Here is a 12,143-nt window from a genome sequence, read left to right as displayed (position 1 = left end):
ATCTCAGAGTCTGCCACAGGACTTTGCTCCACTCTAAAGACAGGAAAATTGGTATGGCTCATGGAAGATAACTCGGAATCATAGCAGGGGTGGCCACATTCAAAGAGAACATCTGGGCCTCCCCTCAGAAGGCTGCCATAACTTGAAATCATATAAATGTAAGATTTCAATTCATGTGATTCAAATTAAAAATAACATGTTTGAGTTAGGTACCTGTCACTTTTTATGATTTCCCCATTGATTTTTTTCAATTAATGGACCAGAAGTGAGCTTTCACTCCCTTTATCATCTCTTCCTACAACCTCACAAAGCTCTTATCCAACATAATAACCACCATAAGAGTAATGTTAAGCTTTAATTATTTCCATTATAACGTGATAGGGAATTTAGGAAACAGTATTTGATGAGCTCTGTATGTTCAACTTGGTAGTCATACTGCAATCTTTATTTGAATAGTTCATTTCTTGAGTTTCACACTAGTTTATTTCATTGACAGGACTCAATGAAATAAAGGCTTTGGGAGGCATTGGGAGTCCAGCCGAAATGCTACTCTGCAGACTGCCCTGGGACCTCCTTGCTAAGCCTTCCTGGGTAACTTCTGTTTGCAGCAAAAGTTTGGCTGTTGTAGGGATGTTTTGCCATTGTGACCACTTTCTCAAAGGGAGTGACTTTACAAATCAGGAAAAAGAGATCTAAAACTCCACTTTTCCTCAAATACCACCTCTTCCAGGATGCATCTCCCATTTATACAGGGGTGACAGTCAGGTCTGCAGGCTACAGAGGGCCACATCTCTATTCAGTTTCTGAAGATGCCACCAAAATCACCCGTCTGTAAAATCACTGCATCTGCAGTAAAAGTTCTCTGTGAGTCATCATGCATTGTCCCTGTTCGTATGAGATAACCAGAGTGATCACAGTGCCTCCCCTGCTACCTAGTGAGTCCTCCTAAATCTTGGCAAATTCCTGTGGTGCTTGGTCGCTCAGTTCTTTTAGCACGTGGACCAGTGGCTGATGTGTTGGGATTCATTTAGAGTAATGGTTGAGCCAATTCAAAACAGTGACCACTCGAGTAATTCCTGAAAAGACAGATTTGTGTCCTTCATAGACTTGTTCAGTCACTTTTAATGTCACTTTTTATAGGAGTTCTGCATTTACAGCTAAATTCATTTAAATTATTTCAGTGATGCTAGACAGTGCTCTAATAGTTTTGTTTTTTGTTTTTGTTTTTGTTTTTGATCACCCACAGAATGTTATGTAGGTTTAGGCTGAACAGCTCATTCTCTGAACCTACCCTGGATGTCCTGACTCACTGTTGCTTGGTTGTGTTAAAGACTGTATGAGCTTTAGCTTCCAAAGTAACAGAAGCTGAACTCTGAGTATATGCCGGGCTATCTACATTCCACACTTCCTAACATACTGATGTTAGTGAAGAGTAATTTTATGTCAGCCTTCTAATCCTTCACTGTTGATTCAAAATTCCCCTTTGCGATATGAATGGAGTGAAAAGTTTCCCATGAAGCAAACTTCTCAGATCTGTTGCCATCTCTGAGTTTCTAATTTGGAGGAATTGTTGAAAAAAGACCTACATGGATGCCTCATTTTAACCTCCTCACTGGCTATTGCCAAGAACAGTCAGCAGCTTGGTGCACCATGCTAGGCTGCTGCAGGGGCCCCTCTTCCCTGCCTGCTGCCAGGAGGCCTGACCAGTCTGTGTGTGCCTCTTACAAGACTTTAAGGCTGGGGTGGTTTCAGTAAGGTAGGCTTTTTCAACTTCAGCACTGTTGACATGTGGGAATAGATAGCTCTTGTGGGGGCTGCCTTGTGCAGGCGGCACAGGATGTCAGCAACATTCCTGGCCTCTCCCTGCTAGATACCAGTGGCAGCTACTCAGTTGTGGCAACTGAAAACGTCTTTCTCCAGACTTTGCAAATGGGCCATTGGTTGAGAACCTCTGGGGTAAGGAATGTGCTCATGTGGCCTTTGGTACATCTCCACCTTGTGGTTTCTTCTACCTGCTCCCAGATCAAGTCTCCAGGTGACCCAGCCTTCCTTTTAAGGAACCTGGGCCCTGTCTGGGATGCTCTGTCTGGATCGGAGGTGTGGACGGTCAAATATAGGATCTCCCTTGGGAAGGAACCCTGATGGGTCCAAGACTGTGTAGCCTCAAGCCTTTTTGCTCTCCCCATGTCTGTGTTCTTAATGCAGAGGACAGTAACTGAATAACTTTTTAGAGGGTGTTGTGGTTTGATCATTGTATACTTTGGCTGGCCGATCACTAAAATTAGTCTAAACTTTAAAAAATGAACTTACTCATAACATTTCTCACTGCTTTTATATTTTGTTTGTGAAAAAATTACATTTCCAAAAAGAAAAAAAAAGATCATAATCCTTCTTAAGGTTTTGACTATATCTTAAAATCCAAAATTACTGATGATGAAAGCCTAACAAAGCTGCTTCCTGTTGGCAGTTTATGCTGTATTCTTGTTGATGTCAGTTATATGAACAAATTTAAAAAACGCAAGGAACAACTTTAGGAGCTCAGTTATATGAACAAACAAAGCTGCTTCCTGTTGGTAGTTTATGCTGTATTCTTGTTGATGTCAGTTATATGAGCAAATTTAAAAAATGCAAGGAACAACTTTAGGAGCTCTGGAGAGGGGATTCTGCCCCGAGTCAGGCCAGTGGCACAATCTTTGAGAGTTCCCAGGAAATAAAATTGCACATTTGGTGTGAGCAGCCCAGGTCTTTCCAGGGTATTCCTAGCGCATACGGTGTGGTTTCTAGCCTTTGATCTATACCCTCTGAAGGGCATATATTTTACAGCCTTTCCAGAACACACAGCCCAGAGCTCATGGCTATTGATTCCAAGGGAGCAAGCCATCAAACCAAACCAATTCTTGAAACCACTAAGATACATTTGCAAGATAAATGGGTTCAAGCGCTCCCATATCCCATGATTCTGTAGTTGGGGTGAAGTATTTAGAGGTAGCTTAGAATTACAATTAAGTAAGGTCCTTCACTTCTTGTCTGATAGAATCATCCCAGCATGGCCCCAGATTGTTCTTGCATTTGTGGGTAAACATCATTTGTCACTCATAATAAGAAAGTGGGAAGAGGAGAATGTTAACATACCTATAGATAATACATGCACTGTTCCTGCATGTGTCACAATTAGCTGTGTCTTGCCCCGTCCGATATGAAAGCCTACAAGATAAGAACAGGAGAGCATTACAAGTGGTGGCTGGGGGTCACTGGCTTCATAGAGCAGATGCCTCAAATCAGATGCCTTCCCAATGCCAAGCTCATCATGGTCATGGAAATTGATTAATGCGTGTTTCCCAGTTTGCTCCTGTCTCTGCTTTCATTGTACAAAACCAGTGCAACACCTACAGCCAAGATGATATTTAAATTAAATTAGAAGTGAACATCAGCTCCTGGATGAAGTAAATAATATGATTTTGTTATAAGCACAGGGAATTTGGGATGTTTCAGTGCAGCTTTATGGTGTTTTAAAAAAACTTTGAGGAAAAAACAACCACAGACGCATATGCTGACTCCAAGGCTTGTGTTTGCTCTCCCTCCGCTTGTCCTGCTAGAACGGGGGCTGGCAAAGTGCGGCCTGAAGGTCGGATCCTGCCACTGCCTGTTTTTGTCCAGCAAACTAAGAATGGATTTTTTGTTTTGAAGCGCTTGAAAAAAAAAATTGAAAACATATAATATTTGTGACACATGAAAATTATCTGAAATTCAAATTTCAGTGTCCATTAATAAAGCTTTTACTTTTGATGATAAAAATGGTGAAACTTTTTAATGAAAATACCTATTTCTAATATCCTCAATTCTGCCTCTTGGTCTGCAAATCCCAGAACATTTACTCTCTGGCTCTTTAGAGAAAAAAAATTGCCAAGCCTTATGTTGGACTGTCTGACTGCCATTGTCATAACTTCTGAGTTACTTTCCCCGGCTTTATTCTCTGGTGAGTTCTGTCAGCCTCCCGAGGCCAGGCAGATTTTGGCCTTTGTTGGAGAGGTTGCTAATTCTCCCCCAGTCAAAAAAAAAATAACCTTGGAGTCTTTCTGTAGTATATTGTTGAAGGTTGTAACCGAAAGGTTTGATGATGAGAATTTTCTGGACCAGTCTGGAGTTGGTTTGACCGTCTCTTGGTCAGGAGGGTCCCAGGAACAGGAAGGAGGTGTTTTATGCTTTCACAGTTCCTCCTGTTTCAGCTGGCCTTTCCCCTGACATTTTTAACATGCAGATGTGTATTTTCTGAATATTATTTTGTGTTCGGGCATAGGCATGAGAACCAGAATGTTAAATTTGTGGCAGGAGAAGAGCTTCCATCTGAATTGGCTTTTAAACACTTTGGGGGCAAATTTGCATGTATAGAGTCACTCACCAGAGTAACAGTATGCACAGAAGGTCTTCTGTCAACATCGCTAGTCAGTATTTTTTTATCCCCTTCGCTATGTAAACTTCTCTGCATCATGGGTTTTAAATTGAAAATAAGTTTTGTTTTCCTGATTATGTTTTGTGTTACATAAACATTTGACAAAAGGATTGTCTGTGATGATATACTGTGGTTGTCTCAGTGGGCTTGCGAAACCCAGACATGACCTCTCAGTTCTGTGCAGTTTGTTGATCAGGTGACCATATTCTGCTCCAAAGTGCTCCCACGCACTGCCTGTGATTCATTATATTTGAACTAGAGTTGGAATTGCACTATGGCTGCCTCTGTCGTCTTTCCATTATCACCTCCCACATTGGGCATCTTCAGATCCTCACATCTGGCCTTTCCATTCTCCTGTTGGCTTTGTCAGGAGAGGGGGATGAATAGCCTGCGCCTTATTCCCACCCCTTGTTTCTCATCAGACACGGTGATTTTTCAGTCCTTACCCCTTTCTTCCTGATGACAAGCCCCAAGAATGCATTCTTCCTGCACCTTCCCACCTGGTTCCAGATTTGTGCACCCCATGCCAAGGCTCTTCCACATCGTGACATCACCCTTCTCCCTTCTCTCTTGCCCTATATAGACTTACAGCCTTTCTCCATCAGCTGATTCTACTGGAGCTTGGCTCTAAGCTCAGCACTGACCAAGGTCATTTTGCACAGTGAAATAAGTGCCATCCTTGAGCTCAGGTGCGAGCAGTGGCATGGTCCATGCTGAATGTGTTGTTAAACCGTTGGCTGGGGTTGTAGATGAGGCACTGCTCCACTACTGTGTTGTGCTAGTGGGTGTAAGCCAGCAGTCAGGAGAAAGAGTACCTAATACTTGTTTATATGTGCTAGTCATATCCAAATTTTACGTTCTTATAGTGGGCAAAACCAGGGATATTTCCCAACAGTTTTCTAAAAGCATTCTTTTTGTGCTCACAGGAAAGTGTGAATTCCAAGCTCATGGAACCTTCCTGCCCTAAACCTGAGGGCAAATATGTATCAAGCTTCATCAACATCAATACTCCTTCCTTGCCCAGTGTCCAAGTTTCTCAGTGCCTCACTTGCATTAGAGCCCTGAGCCTTCTAATTATGCTAGCCTCACTTTACAGAGATAATACAGTCACTCTTCAGGTCCAGGATCTCATTATTCTTAGACCCCAGGCTTTTGATGCTCCCCATCACCTTGCTTGTACTCTGGGGCCTGTGTTCTGCACCACACGTAATTGGCAGCCTGGGATAGGCAGTGAACCTGGCAATGACAGGACAAAGGCTTCAGGTACCTGAAATGCACAAGAGGAATCTTCTAGGACCTTGGAGTTCTTCAGTAAGAAATTGCTTTTCTAAAGCCCTTCCTGAAAATATTTTACTCCAATCACTTTGTAGAAAGCACATATTTCCTCGTTACAGTCAGTAAGCAAATAGTTATTAAGCACCTACTAAGTGTCAAACATTTTTCAGGCTCTACAAGAGACATCTGCGAATAAGATAGAGACCTTGTCCTCATGAAGCTCACAGTGGAGAGGGAGCAGCAGAAGGGCAACATAAATGCATAAATAAGTGAACGGTTAGATAATTTTTGATACAGCTGAGTGTCAAGGAAGTGTTGTGAAACAGCAGTTTGGCTTAGAATTAACTCTGAGGAGGTGACTTTTTTTTTTTTTTTGAGACGGAGTTACGCTCTTGTTACCCAGGCTGGAGTGCAATGGCGCGATCTCGGCTCACCGCAACCTCCGCCTCCTGGATTCAGGCAATTCTCCTGCCTCAGCCTCCTGAGTAGCTGGGATTACAGGCACGCACCACCATGCTCAGCTAATTTTTTGTATTTTTAGTAGAGACGGGGTTTCACCACGTTGACCAGGATGGTCTCGATCTCTTGACCTCGTGATCCACCCGCCTCGACCTCCCTAAGTGCTGGGATTACAGGCGTGAGCCACCGCGCCCGGCCGGAGGTGACATTTTTATTGACACCTTGATGGTAATAAAACAGCAGTCAGTCATCTGTTGATGCAGGGTTGGGCACTGCAAGCACAAAGACCATCATGTGTTAACATTCTGCAGTGGGAATGTTGCTCCTCTGTGTGCAAGTCAGAAAAAAAGGCCAGTGCTCCTGGAATAGAAGCAGCAGGTGAGAGGGGGAGAGATGAAGAAGTGTGTAAAATGAAAGGCCCTTTGGGCATTATTTTAAATTGAAGGGGAAGCCACTGTAGAGTTTTTCCTACAGCTGGTTGAATGACATGGAAACATTTCTTGACTTTTACTCTTAATCTTCTCCTTCTATAACATCACGTTCACTCAATTTCCTTTCTCTTGCTTCTTTTATTTACAACCCAACCCAGTTCACCAATTCCAGAGAAAATGGCATGGTTTGGCTGATGTCTGTTGGTTAAGAAGGAAAGGAGTCATGTTTTCTTTGTAATGAGACGTATCTGTGGTCATTCTTTTTTCAGCTAGTTGAAAACATAATGGGTGGTCTGTCGATTTTTAAATGTATGTATGTTTCTCCCACGTGTGAGAATTATTTTCAGGATTTCATTACCATAAGGTGAGGTTTTGTTTAGGATTTTCATTTTGTTTAAAGGAATCAACTGTTTGGAGTCCATGAATGTCAGCAGGAGATTAATTTGTGAATAAAATTTAAAGTGTTGACCTTGTCATGTGGTTAATTCACAGGCGGCTGCCAGCAGCTGATGTCAATCAGGGTATGCCTGCTAAAATTTTATTAAGCACAAGAGTGTTCTCAATAGAGGGCTTAAAACTATGTAATCCATTGTGCTTATTGCTTTGATAATCCATCTAATTGTCCTTGAAGCTTCCAAGCTGTAGGGTTTGGCTTCACTGATAATTTTATGGTCACATTAATAATTGGGTTGCAGCATCTGAATGAATATGTTCTCCAAATAGAGATGAAACAGATAAGTTATTTCTACAGGACAGGGAACACAAAGTGCTGTTATGGAATTTCCCTGTTTTTTTCCTTCTCATCTTGGAAACACATCATAAAACCAATGCTTTGAATGATTCTCTTTCTATATTGTCATTACCATAAAGAAGAACAATCTAAAAATTTCAAACTGCTAGAGCAGATACTTCTCCAGTGACAGTAGGGCTGGAGATCTTTTGTGAATTAGAAGTTTAGAGAAGAGAAAGCTTAGGTTATTGATGTAAAAGCTGCAGAGGAAGAACATTTGGATCATAAATTTTCTGTCTTGCAGATTAATTGCTACCTTTGTAAAGCACTCTTCCTCTTCGCTCTGAGGAGCCTGTGCTATGCATAGGCTTGTAACTCTGTGCCTGATACAATACCTGGTACCTTCTGAGTGTTCAGTTAAGGTTAATGTAGTCAAGTCATAGAGTCCATCTTTGTATTTTCATATTGAAATTCAGAATAACACATTTATCTATTTAAAGAATTCCAACTGAATGTGGGGGAAAAACCCCTGAGAAGTATAAATTATAAAAAGTTCTGGTCTTCATTTTTCTCCGAATATGAAGTCCTTTGGGTGCTAATGATAAGCATGTTCATTGTAAATATGGCTTTTGTGGCATTCACTATTTATTGTCCCATTGTAGTTAGTTGTAAATACTCTCTTAATGCATATAGCTTGAAAAACATCTCATTCAGCACCAAGGACAGTGCCACAAGTCCAAGGTGCTCTTTGGTGCTTTTGTTTTCTGTTCTGTTGACCCTCCAGCCTGCCATCCTTATAGAAATCGGTTTTATTCCAGTACCAATTTAGGGACCCTGGACCTCTCCTTGCTTGATGCCTTTTGAACACTCTTTGATTAGGGTGGGCTTGCCTGTTAGAGGAGCTTGGACTTGAATTACTAATAGGGAAGCGAAGAACATGGACTCTGCAACCGTGCATGAAAGAGAAGATGATGCTCTGTTAAAACCAGAAGGGATCTGGACAAGCCAATTTTACAAGGTAGTTTTGGTGGAGCCCAGTGTTTACACTTCTATTTTGTAGTGAATCAGATTTCTTCACAAGACGTTGCTCGCTTTAAATAAAGTAAAATAAGCTTGGCTTACAAAACACAGTGTGGAGCTGTAGTCAGGGCTCCCTCTCTGTAGTGGCCTGGATCTCTCAAGTTTAGCTCAGCATGCAGTTCCCCAGTTTCTCTAGCTACCTTATACCTTTACGGTAATCAGCTTTAATTCTTCACTTGTCATTATCAGCAAATCCTAAATGTACATATATATGTATACATACACACACACACACACACACACACACTTGTATACTTAAAAGTACATAACATGCCTATATTTTTGTGTGTGTATTTATACATACACACAGAAATATCTTTGTATATTTATTTTAAAAAGTGACAATTTGGGGTATTCAAGTCTTCAGTTATTCCTTTTTGAACCCTTTACATAAGAGGGAATATACACACCTTTGTATATATATTTTAGGGACTATACACACCTTTATGTATTTATTTTAGGGAATATACACACTTTTGCATATTTATTTTAAAAACTGGTGACAATTTGGGGTATGTATGTTTTCAGTTACTCCTTTTACAGACCATCAGCAAAAGAGGGGATCACGTGTGGACATCTGAAAAGAAACAAAGGAGGGCAGGCCCATGGCAGAGCTGGTGCTGCAGTTTTGCTGACACAGCCACAGGAATGATAAAGGAGGAGTGGTGGCTGCCGGCTTCGGCCTGAGAGCCACACCATGGCCACGTTTGGGGCGGCAGGGACCCTGAGGAGCAGGGCACGGGAGGGATGGACGACACCTACTCTTTCATGCCGGCACCACTGGGAGATGTAAGTCAGCAGGGCCCTGGGTGTTAGGATAGGGTGCTGAGAAATGTCAGAGAAAGGTCACTGCAAGCTTTCTTCCCAGCCACATATCCAAGCTGATCAGGGTTTGCGAGACCTTGAAGATGGGGCCCGAGAGCCAGGACTAACAATTCTGAGGCAATCATAACAAAGCATTAATTGTTTTGTTCAAAGGTCAGGAAAGGAAAAAAAGAAAAAAAGTGTCTCTCCCTGTGCCATCATCAGAAGCAAAGCCCGAGAAAGTGACAAGAAGAATGGCTAGCAAGTAGAAACTAATTTTACAGTACTTAATAGTAATTACAGTACTAGTGTTGGGTTATTGGATTGATTTAAATGTGCTGTTTTTTACTGCCATAGTCCCACAGCACTATTTCCTTCATGAAATCTTAAATTCTCCATGGAAAGTTCTGTTCTCACATTCCTGGGTGACTGGATGGGGCATTAGTGTGTGCCCGGTCTGGTTGCAGAGTTCAGAAAAGCATTTTCTGCTCAACGTTCCAAGAGCATGGGTATGCAGTGTGCTGTGGGCCCCTCCCTGGAAGAACTGTTCCGTACAGGGTGCAAGGGAGGGCAAGTGACCCAGTTGCTGATTTGCTGCTCTTTTAAATGGCTTGTTAATTTTCAGCAAGTTCAGAGCTTCTAGCACATCAGGGAACACCATGTTGGATAATGCTACAATCAAGGCATGACCTTCTAAGTGTGATCTTCAAAGCGTTCATTATGTGGGGTACTGCAGTTGTCATACTGAATTAACTCAAAAGCTGTATTCTAGGTTTATCTGTATGGACCTTAGCTAGAGATGGTCGTTGTGTCAGAAATAAAAAAGGCACCGTCTCTGCTCTCAATAATTTTTTTTTTGCCATTTATTTCTTCTCTTCAGTTTGATCTCATTCCTTCAGTTTTCTTACTGCGTGCAACGACCATTTTTTTTCTTCTGCATTCTTACCCAGGTTTGTGCACTAGCTCTCTCTTCTTGATAACTATCATTTACGTCAGCATCTTAAAGGGCTTTTTCACTTAATAGTCTCAAAGTGACATTAATTAGAGGTATAAAATGATGCCACTACTATTGCTGGGAAAAATTAAGTTTCAAAATAGTCGAAGCCGCCATTTCCAGTGATTCCCTATCCTATGTTTTAGAGCCCCTCTGAGCAGTAGATTTGGCTTGTTTCTGGATCTAAGTTCTCACCAGGAGTTTGCCAGATTATGCCCTGGACGTGTACTTATTTCAGATATCAGCTGTTTATAGCTAAAGTGAATTTAGACCTCACCCTATACTCGTGGAAACTCAACTAGCTGTTAAATGCTAGAATTTGGAGGAACAGCCAATATATGGTTGCTTAAAAAATGTCAAATCGATTTTCGTGACCAGTTCCCAGATCACCCCTTCATCAGTCAAAGGCGGTACTGGCTTTCATTAGTGATGGTTTGTCTGTTCCCTTTTTCCCAGTAGCTTATAGGAGCTGTCTGTCAGCCAGCTCCTGACTTGCTAAAGTTAGGCTGAGCAGTTCTGAGATCCTTGCAGGCACTGGATCTCCAAGCAGACAAAGTAAGTTGTTAGTGGTAAAAACTGAAATTGCACTTTGAAGAGCACAAAGTCACAGTGACCCTCCATACTGGCCAGGCTGTCTGGAGTGCTACTCCTGTTCTCCCCAGCCTTTGGGAGGGGAGGGCGAATGAGGGGTGAATGTTGATGCCTATCCAGCCATCCAGCTGCCACCTTTTGAGTGCTCTGGAGGAGCAGCTCTGTCAGCTGCTCTTCAGGGAGCCTTTTGGCTGGCTCTCCTCCACTCTCCTTGCCTCTGCTCGATTTCCTCTGCCAGAACACCTGTCTTGCAATGTTGTTGTGGCAGGCTTATCTTTCTTTGTTCGCCCAGCAAATGAAGACCTGCCATACCAGTCACAGAGGAGATGGCAATAAAGGTTTCTGGATACTTGGAATGATGAATGAAGGAGTAAATGAAAAATGTAATTGAGAAGTTGTCTTTGTCTCAGATCTGTGGGGTTGGATTGATCCCTGTTCCAGAGAAACCTAGCAGCTTTTTCCTGCCAGTTAAATAAAACTCAAGAAAACCCTCTCCCATGTTTTCTGCTCAGGACCTTGATGATGGGACAGCAGTGTCTGTGGTATAGTTACTTTAATATAACCACCACTCTTGGGTTTCGAGAACGTTAATATGATCTGATATTGTATGACTGCTTTCTGTTTTCTCCAGCCCTTTTGCTTGTAGACGGATGTCAGTTGGTAAAGCTGATCTCATTAACTCTCAATATTCTCCATTTCTCTAGAATGTCTTTCTAGGGAAGGGCAAATACTTCTTTTTGAGACACCCATGTAATCTCCTTGAATATGAAATGCGTGTTCCATAGTGTTCCTTGTGTAAAGCAGAGTTGTGTCCCGGTTGATTAAGGGAGGTCTACTTTTGTCCTCCCATGTGAGAACTTGGAAGTAATATATCTCTAAGAACATGAAGGTTAGATCTTACAGCATGCTAATGCTGAATCTCCATATAGATTAAAGGATTTTGAGGGCTACCCTGGCAACCTCAACATAAATTACTTAGAAAAGATGTTTGCAGCATAGCTCATTCAGAAGTTGAGGTGGGTCTGTCTTCATCCCATTTCTCTTTACCTTACTTTTTTTCCATGGTAGGGGAAAGTTGTCAGAATCACACACGTCCCATTCCCCTAAAGCCAGAAATCAAGATGTTAAACCCTTGAAGGATCTGCTGTACATGTAAACTCCATGAGGTCTCATTTAACATGTCAGGATAATTTCCAACAAGCCTAGTTATTTCTACTTAGCATTCTAATCATAGACCTTAACAGACTTTGCTACAGATGAGCCGACATGACGAACTGGCCTCCCCAGGCCTGCCAGTGACAGCTCATCAGGTGCTTGCCGTGCGTCAGC

The 12,143-nt window shown here is 42.1% G+C and overlaps 2 protein-coding genes across 5 annotated transcripts in view; one reads left to right on the top strand and one right to left on the bottom strand.

Annotated features, from left to right (window-relative positions):
* The window catches only part of DOCK1 (dedicator of cytokinesis 1), a 543,465-nt gene that overhangs the window by 239,162 nt on the left and 292,160 nt on the right, over positions 1–12,143 (top strand). The gene's annotated exons all lie outside the window — the stretch shown is intronic.
* INSYN2A (inhibitory synaptic factor 2A) overlaps positions 1–12,143 on the bottom strand; it is a 59,200-nt gene that overhangs the window by 14,713 nt on the left and 32,344 nt on the right. Inside the window, exon 3 of one of the 2 annotated variants that reach the window (XM_012464198.2) lies at positions 3,133–3,204. The exons of the other annotated variant lie outside the window; for it this stretch is intronic. Coding sequence (XP_012319621.2) covers positions 3,133–3,204 — 72 coding nt within the window. The remainder of the gene's footprint in view (positions 1–3,132; positions 3,205–12,143) is intronic. 2 annotated transcript variants of the gene reach the window in all.

Source organism: Aotus nancymaae, unplaced genomic scaffold (genome assembly GCF_030222135.1).
Source record: "Aotus nancymaae isolate 86718 unplaced genomic scaffold, 86718_ANA_hifiasm-v0.15.2.pri h1tg000010l, whole genome shotgun sequence".
NCBI lineage: Eukaryota > Metazoa > Chordata > Mammalia > Primates > Aotidae > Aotus > Aotus nancymaae.
The sequence above is the reverse complement of the archived record's forward strand: the minus strand, read 5'-3'. Positions and strand labels throughout refer to the sequence as shown.